Consider the following 23,207-nt stretch of genomic DNA (forward strand, 5'->3'; position numbering starts at 1 on the left):
GACCTTGAAGAAACTAAGATCAGACATGGGGTGCATGAAGCATGCTCAGGTAAGACGGGAGGCGAGGGGGCTGGGCTGGGGGGACAGAACACCCCCAGGGGACAAGCAGCAAATTTAGTGGCTCAGCAACCACAGGAGGACAGGGCCTGCCGGGTGGGAAAAGGGGAGAAAAGGAAGAGGAGGGAGGTGAGAGGAGGGAAAGGAAAGGATGGAAGGGGAGGGGAGGGAAGGGAAGAGAGAAGAAGAGGGGGAAGGAAGAAGGGAGAGAAGGGTGGGAAGGGTGGTAAAGGGAAGGGGAAGGAAAGGAAGGGGAGGGGAGGTACAAGCCCTCTGAGAGCCTTGGTTGACCCTAGTAAAGCAGCTAGTCATAGATTCTGAGTAACAATGCATTCAGGGATCTCCCCTGAAGTCTGAGAGGAAAGCTGGGAGAAGAAAGAATTTTTCTGAGAGGTGTGAAAAGAAAAGCTAACCTTGTCCTAAAAGTCCTCAGCTGGCCAGATGAAACCAAGTCAAAAGTGAGCAATGCCCCATGTAGTAAATGCTGGCAGAAAACATTCCTACACCACCTCCCATCTAACCACAGAACACTGCTCTGCTAGCTTGCTCGCCCCTTATTTATCAGCCTTATCCAGCAAGCTCTATATATTCATAGGACTTTTCCACTATAAAATAGCTCAGGCCTAGTCATAGGTAGTAGAAAAAAAAAAAGTGAACTAAATCAGTGAATTTTCAATTCTGGTGGAAGGCTTAGTAGAAGACGTGTTGTAAATATCTCAGATGAAGTCCTGAAGTTTATTTGGGGTTTTCCAACTTCCACAGATAAATGAGGGCAAGCTTAGATGTGGATGAGAGTTGAATTGGCCCTATTTTCTTACGAGAACCAGAGGGTAGGTTTGAACTGCTTTTTTTTTTGGGGGGGGGTCGGTTGTGGGCCTTGAACTCTGGGTCTAAACACTGTCCCTCAGCTCTTCAGCTCAAGGCGAGCACTCTACCACTTGAGCTACAGCATATCTTCCGGTTTTCTGGTGGTTTATTGGAGATAAGAGTTTCACGGACTTTCCTGCCTGGGTTGGCTTTGAACCGCGATCCTCAGATCTTAGCCTCCTGAGTAGCTAGGATTACAGGCATGAGCCACCAGCGCCGGGCTGAACTGCTGCTCTTTGTTTAATGCTGATGACCCCGATTGGCCCCTCACCTTTCCATATGCAGAAGTTGTGCACATTCGGCAGTCAGGAGCCTGGGTACTTCACTGTGACCAATCTGGGCTCTGACTGGGTCAAGTTGTTCACTTCTCTGTGCCTTGGACTCTACATCTGTAAAGACGTTGAACGAAGTACCATATGGAACCTCCCATGGGAACTCTACTGATTAGATGAATCAACATTAAATACTTAGAAAGCTGGTGGCTCACACCTGTAATCCTAGCTACTCAGGAAGCTGAGATCTGAGGATTGCAGTTCAAAGCCAGCCCAGGCATAAAACATCCCCAAGTCTTATCTCCAATTAACCTTTCAAACACTGGAAGTAGAGCTGGGGCTCAAAGCGGTAGAGCATTAGCCTTCAGCAAAAGAGCTCAGACACAGTGCCCAGGCTCTGAGTTTGAGCTCCATGACTGACAACAATAATAATGATATTAATAATAATAGACGATAAGTGTTACATATTACTTCTGCTTTTTCCTTTCCCTGTCCATATAAACCAACTTTTTGAAGATGACTAGACACAGACAAGAAATTACACAGACAGCCTTCCTGGCTTGGTGTGTGTGAACTTCCCAAATCTAGATAATCCTGAGATACAGCTTACTATAACATATAAAAAGAGATAACTGTCTTATATGAGTATACAAATAAGAGATTAAGTGTTATGAAAAAACACAACTAGTTTCCTACCCAATACCTGTTCTTCCTCTTAAGAGAAGAAGGTCATTTTGTTCAGTGTAATAATGTCCTCACAGTTGAAAATGCTTACTTACATCTCCTCCAAACATCTTACAACTCTGGTGGCCACATAACTCAATTCTAGATCCCCTTCCCTTGCTTCTTTTTTTGGTCTTGTCCACAGCACCATTTAAAACATACATGCAACTTCGAGGGCATAAAAGGGGAAAAAGGTACAGTCTGGGAACCTGAACTATGCTGAGCCAGGGGCTAGCTCTGAATCTATCATAGCAAAAAGAATGTGTCTAACCAACACAGTGTTTCTCTTACTATGTCAGGGATTCTGATAACCAGGCAACAAAGGAAAAAAATGCTTTCAGACATACATTTGGTGACTCACACCTATAATCCTAGCTACTCAGGAAACCCATATTCAGAGGAGTGCAGTTTGAAGCCAGCCTAGACAAGAAAAATCCTCAAGACTCCATCTCTGAAATGATTAGCTAAAGCAAGACTAAAGGCATGGTTCAAGTGGTAGAGCACCAACCATAAACAAGAAAAGTGATCAAGTGTGAGGCTTGAGTTCAAAATTCAGTACTGCCAAAAAAGAAGGAAAAAAAAGCTTTCTAGGTATGCTTGAGTGTAGCTAGTGAATAACAAGAATTTGAAGTGATTTAGCTAACATTGACCTCACACAAACCACAACTGGTGTAATGGAGTAGATAATAGACTCATACAAGCTGAGTGACATCAACATGAGTAGATACAGAACGAGGGGGCTGGAATGAAAGCTCCTTGGTCTCTTTCATATTTGGCACTGGAATAAAATCACAAAGTGGGCTGGGGGGCGTGGTTCAGTGGTACAGCCCTGGCCTCGTATGCTAACTCAAGCCCTGGGCACCATGCCAACACTGCCAAACAATCAAAACAAAAACACAGCACAACCTTCTGCTGAAAACAAAGGTGAACACGGACCCTGCCAAACTGGTGATGGAGTGGGAGAGACCATTCATTCCATCCAACCTACTGATTAGTCTCTGTCAGTATCTCTCTCCTGGTGTAGGCTGAGCATCCCTGGAGGATAGCAACTCCAAAAGGCAGGTCATCCAGGTATGCAGGGGCCAGGAAGGTGAAGATTCTCCCTAGTCATCTCCCCTATGAAAGTCTCCACTTTATCTGCTCAGGGTTAACTTTCTGTAGCTCAAGACTTAAATCCCACTAAGTATCATAGAAGCACTGTGTTCTCTTTGCAAGAGACATTTGTATCCTAATTCATGCCCAATCTCTCCTTGGCATAAATCTTAGCTGGGGGAGCACAAGGGAAAGCATAGGTGTAGGAATCAGAGTCATCTGGGGACACTGGGTTAGATAGGCAGGACACACAGGGCTGGTGGCTCCACGCCCCAGGTTGTCTCTTGCTTCTATGTCTGGCTTAAAGTTGAGCCAATCTGCTTTTGTTGACTGAGTTCTTTTTGACTTTTGAATAAAAAGCAGCAGGAAAAAAAATCTGCCCATAAGACAACACCATGCGTCACAGGGATATTTTAGTTGGCAGAGACATTGTGGTCACTAACCAGACACAACCAACTGGATTGCCAGGCCAGCTTCCATAGCCTGAATATGCAACTGCAAAGCTACCACCAACATTCTGGTGGGAAGAACAGTAGGATTTTCCATTTGGACGGATTTGCAACTCCAAGTTCAATAAATACATTTTCAGCATAACAGCATATTAAACCTACTCAATTTTTATTTGTGTGTGTTTGTGTGTGTGTGTGTGTGTGTGTGTGTGTGTGTGGCTGGCTGGCTGGCTAGCTGGCTGGCTGTGTATGCTGTTCAGGGGTTTGAACTCAGAATCTTACACTCTTGCTTGGCTTTTTTAATCAAGGCTAGTGCTCTAACACTTGAGCTACACTTCCACGTCCAGCTTTCTGGTGGTTAATTGGAGATCAGAGTCTAACAGGGCTGACTTCAAACCTTGATTCTCAGATCTCAGCCTTCTCTATAGGTGTGAACCACCATGCCCAGTCCAACACAAATTTTTAATCTTATGTAGGATTGTCAGTGTGATACCAGTAAGATTTAAAGTATCATCAATTTGAAAATAAGTATCACCATTTTGTAACCATTATGTTAAAAATCAATTCAAGCCAGAATCAGAAGAATCGGAAATCATCAGGTAGAAGTTGGAGGAGGAAAGGCTTATGTGCACCGCCTTCAGGGACCTCACCACAGGCTCTTCACTGATTTCAAAGAGAAAGTGAAGCTTTTTTGAGGAAATTCACAGGTGCCACCTAAACCACATGACTAAAATTCCTATTCCTCACTCATCACAGGACAAACAGGCATACTGGGTCTCCTGATACAATGCACTGCAGAGACAGACACAAAGAAACTCCCAGCAAAACAAGTCGCCTACACTCCTTAAAAATGTCCAACTGTAAATGCATAAAAACTTAAATTAGAGAAACTCATTCAATGCCTACGTCAGACATAATTGTGGTGCGGTTCTATAAGAAAATGTTTTTGTCCAAGAAACAATATGCTGAATAAAGTACTGAAGGTGAGGGTCGCGATGAGTTATTCATCTCCAGATGGTAGGTGTGTGTGTGTGTGTGTGTGAGAGAGAGAGAGAGAGAGAGAGAGAGAGAGAGAGAGACAGACAGACAGAGAGAGAGAGAGAGAGAGGAGGGAGAGAACAGCAGAGATAGGAATAGAAAAATAGGAGGGAGGGAGGGAGGAAGAGGGGGAAGGTAAGTAAGAGAGGAGAGAGAAAAGAGAAGAGAAGAGAAGAGAAGAGAAGAGAAGAGAAGAGAAGAGAAGAGAAGAGAAGAGAAGAGAAGAGAAGAGAAGAGAAGAGAAGAGAAGAGAAGAGGAGAGAAGAGGGCAAACAAGGGTATCCAAATGTCCACAAGTGGTGGTAAGGAAAATTTATACAGAAATTTAGTGATTTGCAGCTTTTCAATAAGTTTGGAAATCTTCAAAACAAAGCTTTTGAAGTTAAAAAAAAACACTATCATAGTTTTCAAATCACATTAACAGAGAAATAAAGAACAAAATATTTTTAAACCTTTCAAAGTGTTTATGAAGTCTGATTTATTTCAAAGTAGAGACAGAATGGTAATACTACACATGGAGAAGCTGGGGACTTAGCAGGGTGGAGTGTGTGTGTGTGTGTGTGTGTGTGTGTGTGTGTGTGTGTGTGTGACTTAGCAGAGTGGGGTGTATATGTGTGTGTGTGTGTGTATGTGTGTGTTGACCTCAGTGGAGGCCATCAGTCTCCCTCTCTTGGCCACAGGAATCATGCCACATTTTACTAAGCAAAGTACACAAACACGGAAAAAATGACTCCCCACAATTGAGGGGAAGGAGACCAAGCCAGTCTGACTGAGGTTAGTACAAATTTGGTGAGTCACGTCCTCCCGGGAGGAAGGACAAACAAAACATTTCTTTTTTCCTTACAGATCGGGAGATTCTCAGGTGACACCTGATTCCTCTGCCTGTATCAGAGCTGCCTCCTTCAGTCAGGAGAAAACACACTCCAGACCCTCAGAGTCCAAAATCAATGTCATCTTAAATATTTGATCCATTTCAGCCTCCACCCTCTGGAGGTTCCTGAGAAGATACAAGGCAACCGTAACCAGTGAAGCTCACACTGCCCGCAGTGCGCATGTTTATCCCCTACCCTTGAACAGGCAATGGGCCCCGGCTTTCTTTGGCTCATCAGCTCCAGGGTTCCTCAGTCCTGAGGCAAAGTGAACTTCGCCTGGGAGCTTCAGAACTGCAGCTCGCTGGCACAGCAGGCCTTGTAGGGTCCTTGCCCAGCCTCTGACAGCCGCACACACGTGGACGGATTAGGCTGAGTGTGCGCAAAAGTACACACACACACTCTCTCCTCTGTGTGTTTCTCATTCCATGAATACTTTCCTCCTAAACACTTCTCTGCCTTCTTGGCCTGAGACAGAGAAAGTGGCTCTGTGCCAGAGGAAGTATCTGTTTAGAGACAGAGACTTTAAATTTCTCTACACGGAATACTCTACTCATCATACACGGAATATTCTAGCATAATTACAATAGAATAAAAATAGAAAAGGCATGCATTTTTTAAAGTTACCTAAAAGAAATCTTCAAAATATAAGATAAAGTATAGCAGTATCTTCCAGAGAGTAGATGCTACAGGATCTAAAATGGACAGGGAAACAAAAAATATTCCCCTCACCTGGAAAGGGTTAATGAGCACTGGCCAGCTTCTGCCACACACATTCGTTTGTTTTAGGGTTACCTGCCAAAATGAGGTGCATGGGAGGTTTTTAACTCACTGCTTGAGTTAAGAATGTATCATAGTTCTAAGCCAGCCCAGGCAGAAAAGTCCATGAGACACTTATCTTCAATTAACCACCAAAAAGCTGGAAATGGAGGTGTGGCTCAAGTGGTAGAGTGTCAACCCTGAGTGAAAAATCGAACAGACAGTGCCCAAGCCATGAGTTCAAATCAAACCCCAGTGTCTGAATGAGCACACAGACAGACAGACAGACACACACACACACAATGAGATAATTCCCATCTCCCTTGACCCACATGCCTCTTTTGTTTCCCTATTTCCAGCTATCTGGAATACCATTGAAATAAGCTGTGTGAACCCTTATTTCTTCCATAGAGGCTTTAGGTACCAATGCTTAGATTGCAAAACACATTCTTTACTACCTCAATACATTATGTCCACATATGTATGTGGGTAGGTGCACGCAAGCACGCGCACGCACATACACACACACACACGCACCACCATTTTAAGGAAAACTACAGCAAGCCCCAGGCCTAAAAGACCCCTTTTCTCCCAATCTGGGATGTGGGCGGGGGCAGAGAGACTTACTTTCTTTCTACTTCTGGTGTGGAGCCGGCGCTGCAGAAGCCAAGAGATTCCTACGAGAGAGAGAGAGACAGAGAGGACAGTCACAGTGTGAGCACATGCGGGGCGCAGGCTGCATCTGACTTTTACAGAACATCACTTAAGAGAAACAAAAATAGACGGGTGAAAAGTGACTGTGCTTACTTCGATCTGGGACCGCAGCTGAAGTGACGTGGGATGGGCGTCGGGTTTCTCCTAAAACAGAACAGATGCAGCTTTAATGAGACTCCTGAACGTGGCACACGCCAGAAAGACAAATAGATGTGTAAGGGGAGACGGGAGGATCCGAGAAATGCTAGGCTGCACGGTGGGAGGAGATGGCAGAGATAAATCAATTTTCTAGAAAACCTACAGTCCTGTGGAGAAAGAGGACACTGACCACTGACCTCTTTTTTTTTTTTGGCCAGGGCCTAAGTGATGTTCCTGACCTCTTTGTGCTCAAGGCTAGCGCTCTACTACTTGAGCCACAGTGCCACTTCTAGCCTTTTCTGAGTAGTTGATTGGAGATAAGGATTACAGGTGTGAGCCACCAGCGCCCAGCTTGTGCTGGCCTCTTAGAATTGAACTGTTGAGGGCTGGGAAGGTGGCTCAGTGGTAGAGTGCTTGCTTTGCATGCATGAGGCCCTGGGTTCAATTTCTCAGCACCACATAAGCAAAAAAAAAAAATTGAACTGTTGACCAAACTTCACTTCTAGACATTGCTGACAATTTTTGTCACACACACACACACACACACACACACAGTTTAACTGAAGGGTCTTGGCAATCGATGGTGGGATGATTCTGTTAGACCACTGTTAAGACATCAAGTTGAGTACCACTGTCTCACACCTGTAATCCTAGCTACTCAGGAGGCTGAGATCTGAGGATTATAGTTCAAACCCAGCCCAGAAAGGAATATCCATCAGATTCTTATCTCCAATTAACTACTAGAAAACAAAACAAGAAGTGGAGCTGTGGCTCAAAGTGGTAAAGTGGAGCTGTGGCTCAAAGTGGTAGAGCATTAGCCTTGAAAGAAAAAGCTCAGGACAATGCCCAGGCTGAGCTCATTACCACCAACAACAACAACAAAAGACTGAGAACTGAGATAGGAAGACCACAGTTAGAAGCTAGGCCTGGAAGGAGAGTCTGTGAGACTCTTAGCTCCAATTCTCTCCAGGCAACAAAAAAGAAAAACACTGAAAAGTGGAACAGTAACTAAAGTAGTAGAATGCTAATCTTGAGCAAAAAGGTAAGAGAGACTGAGTGTCCATAGGTCATACCTGTAATCCTACTTATGCAGGAAGAAGAGATCTCAGGATCATGGTTCAAAGCCATCATAGGTAGGATCATACATGAGACTCAGTTAAGCACCAAAAAGCACCAAGTAGAATTGTGGCTCAAGTGGTAGAGTGCTAGTCTTAAGAAAAATAAAATGCAGGGGCTGGGGAGATGGCTCAGTGGTAGAGCGCTAGCCTTGAGCTGAAGAGCTGAGGGACAGCGCCCAGGCCCAGAGTTTAGGCCCCATGACCAGACCCCCCCAAAAAAAGAAAAAGCCTAGGATATGAGTTCAATTCCCAGGACCGGCACTATATCTATATCTAGATATAGATATAGATAGTGTGTGTGTGTGTGTGTGTGTGTGTGTATGCCAGCTATAATCCAAGTGCATCAGACTCAGGAACAGGCCTCATACCTCACCTCAACACCACATGGGCAAATTTACGAACCTAAGCAGCAGTTAGCAAGGCAAAATGCAGTTTACAATTTTCTACTCTGTCTTCCTAAGTTGTACTGAAATCTCAGAATAATGATGAATCTCTATTAGTTCCTCTTAAAGTTCCCCTGAAATTGCCTAGGCCATTCCATAACCATCAACAAAAACTGTTAGTTCAACTCACCCTCTTCTGTTCCTAACTTTCCTCTAAGCTCTAAATCCCTATCTCACTAGGTGATCAATGTCCATACTAAGAAATCATCTTGGTTTCTTGTATATTACCACTTTTACTTTTCTAGATTTTTATGTGTATTGTTGCAGGTCGGGTCAAAAAGAAGTAAGGTTCATGCCTAGTGCAGGTAGCACACGCCTATAATCCTAGCTATACAGGAAGCTGAGATCTGAGGATCGCAATTTAAAGCCAGCCTAAGCAGGAAAGTCATCTCCAATTAACCACCACAAGCCAGGAGTGGAGCTGTGGCCCGAGTGGTAGAGTACCAGCCTTTAGTAAAAAAGCTAAAGAGAGTGCCAGGCTCTGAGTTCAAGCCCCAGTACAGGCATAAACAAACAAACAAACAAAAAAGTGTAGGGGCTGGGAAGGTGGCTCAGTGGTAGAAGGCTTGCCTTGCATGCCTGAGGCCCTGGGTTCGATTCCTCAGCACCACATGAGCAAAAAGAAAAAAGCCGGAAGTGGCGCTGTGGCTCTAGTGGTAGAGCGCTAGCCTTGAGCTGAAGAGCTGAGGGACAGCGCCCAGGCAGGCCCAGAGTCCAGGCCCCACGACCAGACTCAAAAAAAAAAAAAAAAGTGTAAAGTGATAATACATGATATTATATATATATATATATATATATATATATACACATATATATAACATAATGATGTATATCACATATATTGTACATAATATCTATAGCCTATGATAAAATCAGTGGTTTGCTAAATCCCCAAATATATGTATACAAGTGTGCTTGTGTGTGCGCGCGTGCACGCACACACACACACACACACACACACACATCTAGTTGTAGTAGAAGAGCATGGGCCAAATATAGACCTAAGGCTGTGACCTTAAATGACAACACACCAGAGTCCAAAACCCCAGGGCACACCGAGGCTCTGGAAAACCGCTATGATCCCCTCACCCCCACTCTTGCTTTGTTTCCAATTCCTTGTGGAAATCTCCACTTCTTTCTCCCTTTCTTCTGCCAGAAGCTCAAGCCAAATGACTTTACAGCTAGAAAGGCAAGAGGGGTGGAAAACCTCTGTGCTGTCCCCAAAGCAGAGAGAAGGAACACCCCGTGCCCACCAGCCCAGGTCCAGCTTCACCTCCTCCACACTGGGCACAGGAAGGAGGAGGCAGAAAAAGCCAGACACAGATACTTCATGACAGGCAGCAAAAAGGTAAAAGCTCTTCACCGATGGTTGGATGAATAGAGGGACCATTGAGATACTGCTGGGCCAGGTGGCTGTTGGTGGGTTTTTTGTTGTTGTTTGTTTTACAGTACTTCAAAAGAAGAGTATGAGATGCAGCGGTAGTGGTTCACGCCTGTAATCAAAGCTACACGGGAGGTATATGTAAAAGAATCCTGGTCCAGTGCCAGCCCCAGGCCAAAATAAGAGATCCTTTCTGAAAAACAAACAGAAAGGCAGCATGCTGGTATCTCATACCTCGCTCTGAGGATGGCAGTTCAAAGCCAATCCAGGCAGAAAAGTCCATGAGACTCATCTCCAACTAACCAGCAAAAAGCCAGAAATAGAGGTATGGCTCAAGTGGTAGAGTACCAGCCTAGAGCAAAAATGTCAAGCAAGAGTGCCGGTGATGAGTTCAAGTCCCAGTAGTGGCAAAAAATAATTTAAAGGATGTGACGTATAATTAAAAATGCTCGAATAGGCTGGGCACCAATGGCTCAAACCTGTAATCCTAGCTATTCAGAAGACTGAGATCTGAGATCATGGTTTAAAGCCAGCCCAGGTAAGAAAGTCCATGAGACTTTTATCTCCAAACCACCAGAAAACCAGAAGTGGCACTATGGCTTAAAGTGGTGGAATGCTACTTTTGAGCATAAAAGATCTGGAACAGTGCCTAGACCCTGAGTTCAAGCCCCACAACCACCACCACTACCACCAACAACAACAAAAAATTTCATTTATCTATTACAAAATGCTGATAGAGAACTGGAGGCTGAGGGACCCACACTTAGAGAACAGCAGCAGGACAAGTGGTTGGCAGTTATTTGTGGAAACCGTATCAACAAAAGACTTAGCTGAGAGGGGGAGGGGAGTGTGTGTGTGTGTGTGTGTGTGTGTGTGTGTGTGTGTGGGGGGAGGGTGGGTGTGTGTGTGTGTGTAGGGGAGGGTGTGTGTGTGTGTGTGTGTGTGTACTCATGCCAGTACTGGGGTTTAAACTTAGGGCCTGGACACTTCCCCTTAGCTTTTTCCCTCAAGGCTGGTGCTCTACCAATTGAGTCACACCTCCATGTCTGGCTTTTTAGTAGTTAATTGAAAATAAAAGTTTCATGGACTTTCCTGCCCAGGCTGGCTTCAAACCTGGACTCTTAGATGCTAAATAGCTAGCCATGAGCCATCAGCACCCAGCTGGGCCTTAGCCTTGCCTCCAAGACCATTGCTGTCCAGAACGGGGCTCCTTCAATAAGTGCTTAGATTTCTAACAACCACAATTGGTACTTGGCTGGAGTGTTGGTCATGAGGATTTAACTCTGGATGGCCTACTTGACATTTTGCATAATACTGTTATAGTAAAATGAGGTAAAAAGCAACATCCTGTGACTCCCCAAACATTGGAACAGATGACCTTCAGAGGCGCATGCTCCCTTCTGAATCCTCGACAGGCAAGTATTTCCTCCACGCCAGCTCTACACGCAGCCGCACCAGGAGTCACAGGCTTTCAGGCACTCGTGGTCCAGTAGGAGAAATATGTAACTGCGAATAATTCTTTAAAGGTTCCAGGAGATACACAAATACTATCGGAAAAGATTAGTAGGCACATGGGTTCTGAATATGGGTTTTACAAAATTCTGCCTGTGGATGCCAAAGGGTAATGACTTTCCAAAAGATGAGCTATGTTAATGAAACTCGGTGGCTGTGTCGGCCTTGGTACTGGCAAACTCAGATGGTGCCTTCATGACTTTTAACCATCATCTCCTTCCTATGCCTTGAATCCTATCTGCAAGTCATCTTTTCAGTATGGGCCCATTTTTTAGAAAGCTCCCCATTCAATGACAAGCCAGTGCATGCTGAAATCACCAGCCACAAACTTATTTTCCAAGTAAGTAGTGAACATCATGAAACAATACCCAACTCTTTTGTTTTGTTTTGGTCGGTTGTGGAACTCTGGGCCTGGGCACTGTTCCTCAGCTCTTCAGCTCAAGGCCAGCATTCTCCACTTGAGCCACAGTGCCGCTTCCAGTTTTCTGGTGGTTAACTGGAGATAAAAACTCACAGCTGGCTCTGAAAGCACCATCCTCAGATCTTAGTCTCCTGAGTAGCTAGGATTACAAGAGTGAGTCACCAGCACCCGGCCAATATCCAATTCTTAAATGATACATAAAGTAACTAGGATATTTAAAGAAAAGAAGAAACATAGGAAAATAAATGAACTTTTCAATTAACCATGTTTTAAAGAAAATACATTTAAAAATTCATGGAGAGGCTGGGCACTAGTGGCTCATGCGTATAATCCTACTTAGAAAGCTAAGATCTGAGGATCATGATTTGAAGCCAGCCCAGGCAGAAAAGTCCTTGGTGAGAGACTCTTACCTCCAATTAACTACTCAAAAACTGGAAGTGGTGCTGTGGCTCAAGTGGTAGAATGTTAGCCTTGAGCACAAAAAGACTCAGGGACAGTGCCCAGACCGAGTTCAAGCCCTACAATGGACAAAAAAAAAAAAAAAAACTAAGTCAAAGCCCAACAAAATAAATACCAGGAAATGAATACTCACAAGAGGGAAGGGGAGGGCCAAAGGGAGAGGGGGAGAAAAATGAAGGGGCTGGGGGGAGAATTATGCAGGCAAGAATTCACTGCATATACCACAGAATTGAAACCTGTAAGTGAAGAGGTTGCAGGAAGGTAAAGATTGTGAAATGATGACACATCAAGATGCACTGGACACATAAAGTGCATTATTAAAACGCAAAAAAAATTAAATTCATAACCTAAGATTAAGATTAGTGAGTGAGCGGGTGGGTTATGAAATGGTGAGAGTGATCAAGAAGCATTAATAAAGCATTAACAAGAAGTATTAATAAACTGCCTTGGTGAATGGCACGTAAAAATAATAAAAAATATTTAAAGAAATATATGGACAGCCAGGCACCTGTCATTCTAGCTACTTCAAAAGGCTGAGATCTGAGGACTGTGATTTGAAACCTGCCCAGACAGAAAATTCTGTGAGATTCAATTAAGGAGCATAAAAGCTGGATGTGAAGGCATGGTTCAAGTGGTAGAGCACCAGCCTATTATAAGGCTCTGAGTTCAATCCCCACTACAGGCACAAAGAAGCACACACACACACACACACACACACACACACACACGGATACTCTATTTTTAAGAAACAAAATGACAAAACAAAAAGTGGAGATTCAGAAGGTTGAGACAATGCCAAACTTCAGCTCAGAGCAAACTTCCTATTATAAATGCTTGTAAGATCAAGTTTATAATGGAAACACAGGCCGACAGGCTCCAATGTAATATACATAAATGATATGTTTCTGTTCTTGTATAGTGATTTTCTTCCCTTCTGAGCATTAATCTTTGAATGACTTACTCTATAAATTATTGAACCAAGTTCAAAAGCAAATGAAATTTAAAATACCCATTTATTGAACGGCAAAAGTGCCATGTTGAAATTACTGTGATTTATCTTTTTCTTTAACAATTCCTGTAGCAAACTTACTTCATTGCTCAAGATTATTACCTGGTTGCATACTTCACCCTGGCTCAAACATAAATCTGTGCTCACTCTTTTCAACAGCAGCCATTTGTCAGGATCTCGTTCATTTCTTCGCAGCCATGAGGCTCAACGTTTTCTTTCTAGAGCTCTAAGTTGCCATGCTATGGTACGGAGACAACAACTGTTTTCTTAGAAGCCAATGAAACTCCTGGGTCTCGGATGACTGTCAGGGTCGGGGATGAGGAGTTCACCCACCGTACTCACATACTCACACGCCTGCTTGTATCCACAGGGCTCCCACTGCTCAGGAAAGAAGCATAGACTGGCTCTAAAGGCAATCCTGTCTATGGAACTCAAGTATCTCTTGAGTGTTAATGCCCCGGTTCTGCAATCACAGAAACTAAATAACTTGTGGTGATAGACGGATTCTGGCTTGAAATCCAATTTAGCTTCCGGACCAAGAGTTGGAGTGTGTGTGTGTGTGTGTGTGTGTGTGTGTGTGTGTGTGTAAAATCCAATTTAGCTTCCGGACCAAGAGTTGGTGTGTGTGTGTGTGTGTGTGTGTGTGTGTGTGTGTGTGTATGTGGCTTGAAATCCAATTTAGCTTCCGGACTAAGAGTTGGGGTGTGTGTGTGTGTGTGTGTGTGTATAGCGTGTAGCTTAGTGATAAGAGCGTTTGGCTTCCTCACCAAGAGGTGTGTGTGTGTGTGTGTGTGTGTGTGTGTGTGTGTAGCGTGTAGCTTAGTGATAAGAGCGTTTGGCTTCCTCACCAAGAGGTGTGTGTGTGTGTGTGTGTGTGTAGCTTAGTGATAAAAGCGTTTTGCCCTGCATGGATGAGGCTACAGGTTCAATCCTCAGCAACAATGGAGATGATTTAAAAAAAAAAAAAAAAACATTTTGGGGGGGTGGGGAGAAGTTGGGTTTAACCCTCAGCACTGCAGTGTGACGAAACAAACCACAAACAAAAACAAGTAAATCCATATAGTCTTCATATGGTGGAAAGTTTGCCACACATATGATAATAGAGCAAATGGCTCAATCTATAAAAAGTGCTAATAAATATTCGAGAAAATAAGAAAAAATGGGCAAATAGAAAAATGGATAAATGTTTTAGGAGATGGGTTAGAGAAGTAAAGATATGAAAGTGCTGGTTTATAAAAATATTCCAAGAAAATATATGAAGTACAATTTAAAAGACATAATGGAGAGTACTTTTTATTAAACTAATGAAAACTATCCCTTGACAATATTTAATACTGTGAAGTATGAAATAAAAACAGAAAGACATATCTGCTACTGGTAGAAATCCAACTATAGAATATTTCCTGGCAGTACTTGTTTTTTTTTTTTTGAGAGTCTTGCTATGTTATCCAGGCTGGCCTAGAACTCACAAACCTTTGGCCTGTGTCTCCTGAGTCCTGAGATTATAGGAATGCAACACCATGCTCAGATCCTGGTGGTAATTTAATAGTGTTTCTGAAGTCTTTAACATGTAAGGAGGTAGTCAGTTATTAGATGAAGATGTGTACTTTTTTTTTTTTTGGTCGGTCGTGGGGCCTGAACTCTGGGCCTGGGCACTGTCCCTCAAGGCAAGCACTCTACTGCTTAAGCCACAGCACCACTTCTGGCTCTTTCTGCTTATGTGGTGCTGAGGAATCGAACCCAGGGCCTCATGCATGCGAGGCAAGCACTCTACCACTGAGCCACCTTCCCAGCCCAAGATGTGTACATTTTTAAATGTTCCTGGCATTTATAGTTAAAATAAAAAATTTAGAAATTGCAAACATAATTAAACTAAAAACAATCAAATTAGGGTCTATTTAGAAAATACAGGTCAAAAGGCATAGTCATTGAAAAACTAATACAGCAGAAATTTGTCCTTGTAGGTTACTAGACATAAGCAAGTAGTCTGTCTATACTGCTGTACCCCAGTGTGTACTTTGGTAATGGTATGTACACTATAACCTCCACCAGGACTGTGAAATTTGTTTTGCTCACTAGTACATGCAGAGGACCCAGCAGTATCTAAGTACTTACTAAGTTCTTACTAAGTACTCCATATACACTGAATAAATACACATGCCAGCCAGAAGCCCATAGTTCTATCTGAGGTACAAGAGCAAGAGAGACTTAAAATCTGATCTTTATTCTCTTCTTTAGGCTCTTTTGAACTTTCATCCATATTTATATTCAAACAGTTCATACATATTCAGGTTAATGCATTTCATGCATATTCATACATTTTATACATATTCATCTGTATTCACACATTTCATACACAGCATGTTTACTACTTTTATGATCAGAAAGCAAAACAACATTCCTTTTTACATACGTTGTGCATTACTCCTTACAGAGAGAGACTCATAAGTCAGCTCTGTTTTAAAATTTACACACAAACAAGATCACACAACTAAGGTTCCACACCAAAACTGGGACATAGAAGTCGTCATAAAATATCTTCACTAATTTTTTAAATTGATTTGGCCATATGAGGACTGAATTCTTTTATACAAGTAGATCTTGTGGGATATCTGCCATTTAAAGATAAGTTAATCTCTCTCTCTCTCTCTCTTTCTCTCTCTCTCTCTCTCTCACACACACACACACACACACCATGCAAACATACACTCTACTGCATTTTATTTTAGTCTATATTACAGTATTACAGATTCTGAAGCTATAATTAAGAATCCACCACACAGAAATTTTGCCTTAATGCTTTGGCAAATTCTCCTTCCTCATAGCAAATCTCAGAACTGGTTTCAATCTCCTAAATACCACCAGGGTGGTCATTAGAAAACAGCTATTTCATATGAGACTGTGCATATTACATAGACAGAAAATTTGCATGTACACGAGCATTACGCAAGTTTCCTCTAACAGACAGTATTTTTCCTCAGGAAAAGCAAACAAAACAAAAAGCTCAGAGGACACCAGTCAGGAAACATTTCTGAAGGAAGGCTAAGAGCAAAACACAGATGGAGAATCCTTTCCTAACATCTGGGGCAGAGCACATAAATCTGGTGAGACCAAATCCAATGGCTAAGGTGCCTGGGAAACAGGAGAGCTGACTATGTCCCTAAATGTCACATGTCCATCTGCAAAGTGATCACTGTCAGAGACTTGAAAATCAAGAATTTAAAACAAACACACCTGTTTGTTTTAAAAAAAGACCTCACCCAAGAGTGATATAATACTACTTTCTTTTTTTTTTTGTAGTCATGGGGCCTGAAGTCTGGGCCTGGGCGCTGTCGCTCAGCTCTTCAGCTGGAGGCTAGTGCTCTACCACTTGAGCCACAGCGCCACTTCCGACTTTTTCTGCTTATGCAGTGCTGAGGAATCGAACCCAGGGCCTCACGCATCAAGGCAAGCACTCTACCACTGAGCCACCTTCCCACCCATATTTTCCTCATCTAGGTTTAAAATAATGTATGCAAATTCAACACACTACCAATCTGATTTTTAATTCATTCTATGAAATTCAACAAAAAGACAATTCAAGGAAAGTGTTCCACTCTGCTGTAAAAACGCAATCCATTAACATGCTAGTGTAGATTTGAAATGTGGTACCCTATACATTTTTAGAGTTGCTCTGAAGAATCTCTTTGAATACTCTAAATTTTTATCACCAGAAAAATATCCTTAACAACTATGCAAAATGCTTATAATACTAAAGAAACCAATGATATTTGGAAATGGAGAGATTTCTTCAGTTCTTTGTAACAAATTATTCACAGAAGGGTAAGAAAAATCCCTCAAATTTCTCCAAAAATATTACAGAGCTAGGATGAGCAATGAACCTCCTGAGAATGGCTTCACAGACAAGAAATTGTCAAAGAATGCTTAGCACAGAAGATTCAGTGTTTGAAAAGAGATGACAGAAGGCTTTAAATTCATGAATGGGGTCTAGAGGTCAATGTGTATATTTGACACAACTGTTAAGAACTTTAAGCTGGGTGCCAGTGGCTCATGCCTATAATCCTAGTTACTCAGGAGGCTGAGATCTGAGGATCAAGTTTCAAAGCCAGCCCAGGCAGAACAGTCCAAGACACTCTTATCTTCAATTGGCCAGAAGTGAAGGGGTGGCTCAAATGGTAGAGTGTCAGCCTTGAGTGCAGCCTCCTCTATGAACTCCCATGGCTGGAGAGACTGATACTCTTGAGTCTCCTAGGACTTCAGGGCTCTGCTCAGCCAATCACTACTGTCTCAAGACCTAGCAGGATATTGGCTAAATATCTAATAAAAAATGTGTTCAATTAAAAAAAAAGGAAAGTAATAGAGTACCAAAAATTAGAAGTGAGGATGCCATGGTACACAAAACCTACCGCTCTCCACGTAGAAAGAAATCAATACACATTTCTAAATTGAGTTTAGTCTCTACGCATTAGCCTGGCATAACCTGATTCATGAAGCATGAGAAAGACAATGTTACAGCAGTAAAGCACAGACGAGGAAGAGAAACGCGTTCAAGGAAGACAGAAGCCATGTGAATTCTATATTTATCTCCTACCACATGCGTCCAGGGTTTTGTCAGGGATCACACAAAGGGCCATTTGTCACTGCTTAGCCCAAGGAGACCACCAGGGGAAAACACAAGGGAGGCTGTGGAACAGAAGCCTGTGGAGCTGTTTGTTTAAAAATAAAATCCCCTCTCAAATAATTATAAACAAACATTAAACATTCCTAAAGAATAAACCAATGCACAAACTGTTATCAACATCAAGGTGTTACTACCTAACTATAGGAAGAGCAGACTCCTTTAGGACTGCCTAGAAACTATACCCCATAAACCCCAATACGATCAGGCCCCACCAAGGCGGCTTCCTTCTTGCTGGGCCAGGACCTCCAGCTATAGATTGAGACTGCAAGGTCCACCCTGGGAAGGTAAGCCATACTCCTCCCTCCTCTTGGTTAAGCCTCCACCCAGTACCTGTGTCACAGGTAACTGGCATACCTGGAGCCACCCTGGGCCACGCCTCCGACTGGGTGGAGGGTCCCAGGCCCTGAGGTGACCTCAGCATCCAGTGTGGCCACACCTACCTTCCCTCCCCTCCCCCCACCCCTTTCCTACTGAAACCCAGGCCAGACCTCAGCCCCTCCCCTTCCGCCACGTGGTCACCACCATGCCTGGTGGGGGCAGCAGTTTGGTAAAATAAACTTCTTTTCCTGCCTGAATACTGTTCCCTTCATGGGCTACCTAATTAAACCTACCTATTTAATTTACCTTACAGAGGCTATGACCCAGTTTGAAAGTGTCCCCCACAGGCTTGCTCCTATAGGACCTTTCTATACGTGGTACCATTTCGACTAGGTGTGGGCAGGCTTTAGGAGGCGGGGCCCATGGGAGATCTTTAACTCACGGAAGGAAAGTCCTCCAAGGGGGTTGTGGGACCTGGTCTCTTCCTCTTTCTTCCTGACTTTGCTTCATGGTTCATGAAATGAGCAGCTCACCTGTCCCATGCACCAGTCTTCTGCCATGAGTGCTGGGTCTTCTCTCGGGTCTCTAAGCATCAGTGTCACTCAATTGTAGACTGAAGCCCCCTAAAACTACAGCCCAAAAGCAACCTTCCTTCCTCATAAGTTGATTAGCTCAGGTTATTCCATTAAAGAACGGTGAAACTGACTAATACCACAATCACCATCTTCTTCATCCATGTCTCCTACTGCCTACATCACACACCAACAACACACACAGACAACACACTTTTTAACTTTGTCTTCTAGGAAAGCTTTATCAGGTAGGAATTTTCATTGCTTCCATTGTTACCATAAAAAGGCTTAAGAAACGGAGCAATCTCTCCTAATACAACAGGACAGAAGATGGCAGAGCCCATGAAGGGTTACCTAATGGCCCATGTAGTTAGGACTCCAGTGTGACCTTCCTGAACCTCTGTCTCCTTCCTTTCTCCCTCACGTTTGCCCTGTTCTAATAAATGCATAGTAACCATCATCTTCTCTCAGGACAGGGGTTGCGGCCATCCATGTTCAGCCTGGGAACTGGGCCTTCCACCTGCTAACCCTAACAACAGGAGATAATCTAATATGGGCTGCTCTTTGCCTCCTAGCACCCGACCCCCCCCCGCCCCGCCCTTGCCCTGGGCCTTGATGACCCTCATCATCTACCTGCTGCTACCCCTGACTTGAACTTGGTACTCAGTAACTAAGTCTCTCCAGTCAATCCTGGAGTTGAGACCACCCCTCACTAGGTGGTCCATGGCGGTCCCGCATGTCTCTAAGACTGGCTTTACCCTAGTGTGCAAGTGCTTGCCACCAGTATGTGTGAACCTTGACTTCCAGCCCCATTAACACCTAATTAATGAATCAACTAAGTAACTAACTGGTTTTGTCTAGCAAAAACCAGAAGTGTTGAAGCTCATATGACAATTCTCCATGTCCCTCCCCTCTGGAGACAGCACAGCCCCAAGACATAAAGCCAACGTCCTCCCTAGCTGGTGGTGGATGGGCCAGAGAGGGGGTCGGGGGGCCGCCACCTGTCGGGGGGCATGCAGTTAATTAGGTGACACTTGTGAAGGGATTCACAACATTAAGTACACATGTCGCCGGGGATCTCACACCTGGTGCTCCTCGCTGCACAACTCCAAAGAGCTATTTTTAAAATCTACCAGTTGAGCAAGGCTTACCAGTGTTTCCTTTTGCAGCCCACTGTAAACCTACTCCTCAGCCTTAAAAGCACCTCAAAGCTAGAGGGAGGGCACAAATGGCAGGGATTACTGAGGAAGATACAAAGGACAATCAAAACAGTCCACCCTCCCAAACCAGTTACACCCCGCCCAGGGTTCAGAGAAACCACAGAGTCCAGGCTGGGTGGGATTCCCTGCGCAGGCAGGGAAGAGGAGGGAACTACCTGTTTCCTCTCTGTCTGAAGGTTACTTCTGCGTGTGTTTGTCAGTGAGTCACTTCCAGGGATGCCCAAGAGGCTGCTGGGAGCTCTCCTAACCTTAGGACAAAGGCCAGCCTGTGGAAGCCGGAGGCCCAGCCACACTGGCTTGGGCAGTTAAGCCAAGCACCTTGATGGGACTAGATGTGAGTGTGAGAGCAAACACACCTTTACCTCCCAGACTACAATTACACAAAGCTTCTCTGGCTGCAGGAAAAAAGACAAGGCTTATTTTTAATTAGTTGGGGCAGCTCCCTAGGTCCTTTTTGAAAAGAGCTTCCTTTTGCTAAAGGGAATCCCATAAATAATGGAGAGGTTTAATGAACTGCCCTTGGCTAAGAGGTTTGAGGAGTGTTTCCAGATCTGCCCACCAGGGGCTCCAGTCAGAAACCAACACTCTGGGGGCATTGGGGGGGGGGCACCTTTATCCTGTGGAATGCTGACTCCTCTTTTCTATTCTTGAAGGTGCTAGCATGTTCTCAGAGCCAGTGGGGTTCACCTTTCCCCATCTGCCCTCTTGGACAACATGGCTGTCACACCAAGTCCCTAAGGGAAACCTGAACTGTGTCTACTGACTCATTCCCCAGGAAAACAATCTTAAGACTGTATGTCCTCCAAAGTGAATACTTTTGAGTTTTCCTTTATGTCTTCTCTTTTTTCCCCTAGACATGTGACAAATATAGGAGCCCTTAGGAGAAAAGCCTGTGCTAAGCCAGGGTCAGAAAAGCGAAGTTCTTTCTAGCATGTGTGACATATGCACATGTGCGCGCGCGTGCACACACACACACACACACACACACACACACACACACACACACACACACACGGTACTAGTCATTTTCCTAACAGTGAATATTTCCCTAGTCTTATCACTAGCACCTTAGCAATATTATGAGATTCCAAGTTTCTTTCTTTAAAATTGCTTTTGGCTGGACTCAGTAGCTCACACTTGTAATACCAGTTACAGATAGGAGGATCACAGTTCAAGGCTAGCCTGGGCCAATAAAAATGTTAACAAGATACCATCTCAAAAAATAAGCCTGAGCTGGGTTCTGATAGCTTTCTATAAATCCTAGCATCTCAGGAAATTGAGATCTGAGAATCACAGTTCAAGAGCCAGCCCAAGAAGAGAAATCACATGGTAGTGCTTCAGCTTTGAGTGAAAAAAACAAGGCGAGAGTACAAGCCCCAGACCAGCAAAAACAAAATCAAGCCTAGAATGTTGGTGCGTGCCTATAATCACAGCTAAATGGGAAGCGTAGGCAGATCAGAGGAAAACAAAAAAGGTCCCAGACAGAAATCTTGAGACTTTATTTTAAAAAGGAAAAGAGAGATAAAGGAATATGGTTCAAGTAGGATAGCACCTTCCTAAAACACACAAAGATGAGTTCAAACTCCAGAGTACTGCCAAGAAAAAAAATATGCATTGTTTTTGGTTTTCTTCAATAGTAATAATTTTCTTATAATGCCTTTCCTGCGTACTATTTTTTTTAACCCCAGGGCTTGAACTCCTTTCCTGCATACTTAAAAACAAAACAAAACACGAGGGCTTGAACTCAGGGCCTCATGTTCTCACTCAGCTTTTTCTGCTTATGTCTGGCACTCTACCACCAGACCCAAACCTCCAGTCCAGGTTTTTGCTGGTTAAGAACAGAGTTATCATGGACTTTTGCTGCCTGAGCTGGCTTTGAACCTCGATTCTCTAGGTCTTAGTCTCCTGAGTAGATAGGATTACAGGCCTAGGCCACTAGCTCCTGAACCATTTTTAATAGAGTACTCTAGCTTTGGGGAAGAGAAATAGCTATTGTATATACTGTCTGTGTAAAAAGGAAACATTAAACACTCCACGGTATCAAGTTGCATCCTCTTTAAGATAACTTCTTTTCTTCAGAGATGCTTTAGGTGGAATGCAATGTACTTCAGGAACTGTTATTTCAAAAGCTCTGTAGGCACCTGCTATGACCGCCAGAAGAAAAGGAGCTAGGAATGGAGATTTATGTGAAAGAGGAAAGCAAATTTCTCAGCCAAAATGATCCCTCTTATTTGCAAACAAATAGACCCATGCATCATCACATCTTGAAATATCTCATGTCAGACACACACATACCTTAATCACCTTTGTGACAAGCTACGGCAAGTCAGAGGTACCAATATTCAGTTAAGCTTGGAGCCATGAAAGGATCATGTAACAACAGGAATTGTGTCTACATCGAGATGGGAATGTATCTGAAACTCTGGTAGAAAAATCTATCAAGAGTAAAGCCTTTAGAAACTTGGGCAAATATTCCCAGTACAGTCTCTGTGAATAAGTTTTCAAACAAACAAGGGCTGGGAGTGTGGCTCAGTGTTAGAGTTTGTGCTTAATCATGTGCACAAAGGCCAGGAGTTCCCTCCCTGGCATCAGGAAATATGATCAAGTAAATAAATTTTCAAAGCTGGGTGCCAGTGGCTCATGCCTGTAATCATAGCTACTCAGGAGGGAGAGATCTGAGGATTGAGGTTCAAAGCCAGGCTGGACAGTAAAGTCCATGAGACTCTTATCTCCAATAAACCACTCAGAAAACAGGAAGTGGTGCTGTGACTCAAGTGGTGGAAACTCTCCTTGAGCTGAAGAGCTAAGGGACAGCTCCCAGGCCAAGAGTTCAAGCCCCATGACCAACAATCAATCAATCAATCAATAAATGAGAATTAAAAGGGGATTTCATGCTTCATATTAATTTCATCAAACCTTACACTAAGACTATTTTATTCCAAATAGTTTTAGATACACCCTTATGATGGGAAGACTCAATGAATGTTGGCTGAATATAACTGAATAATACTGGATTCCATACATTTTGCTTATTACTGCTTCATAGGTACTCTTAAGAATAGGGAAAACATGGGGCTGGGAAGGTGGCTCAGTGG

The 23,207-nt window shown here is 43.6% G+C and overlaps 1 protein-coding gene across 1 annotated transcript in view; it reads right to left on the reverse strand.

The window, feature by feature from the left end:
* Sash1 (SAM and SH3 domain containing 1) overlaps nucleotides 1–23,207 on the reverse strand; it is a 167,414-nt gene that overhangs the window by 80,835 nt on the left and 63,372 nt on the right. Inside the window, exons 4-5 of the mRNA XM_013026939.1 lie at nucleotides 6,934–6,984; nucleotides 6,754–6,803 (exon numbers count right to left, since the gene is read on the reverse strand). Coding sequence (XP_012882393.1) covers nucleotides 6,754–6,803; nucleotides 6,934–6,984 — 101 coding nt within the window. The remainder of the gene's footprint in view (nucleotides 1–6,753; nucleotides 6,804–6,933; nucleotides 6,985–23,207) is intronic.

The sequence above is a fragment of the Dipodomys ordii genome, unplaced genomic scaffold (assembly GCF_000151885.1).
Source record: "Dipodomys ordii isolate 6190 unplaced genomic scaffold, Dord_2.0 Scaffold98, whole genome shotgun sequence".
Lineage (NCBI taxonomy): Eukaryota > Metazoa > Chordata > Mammalia > Rodentia > Heteromyidae > Dipodomys > Dipodomys ordii.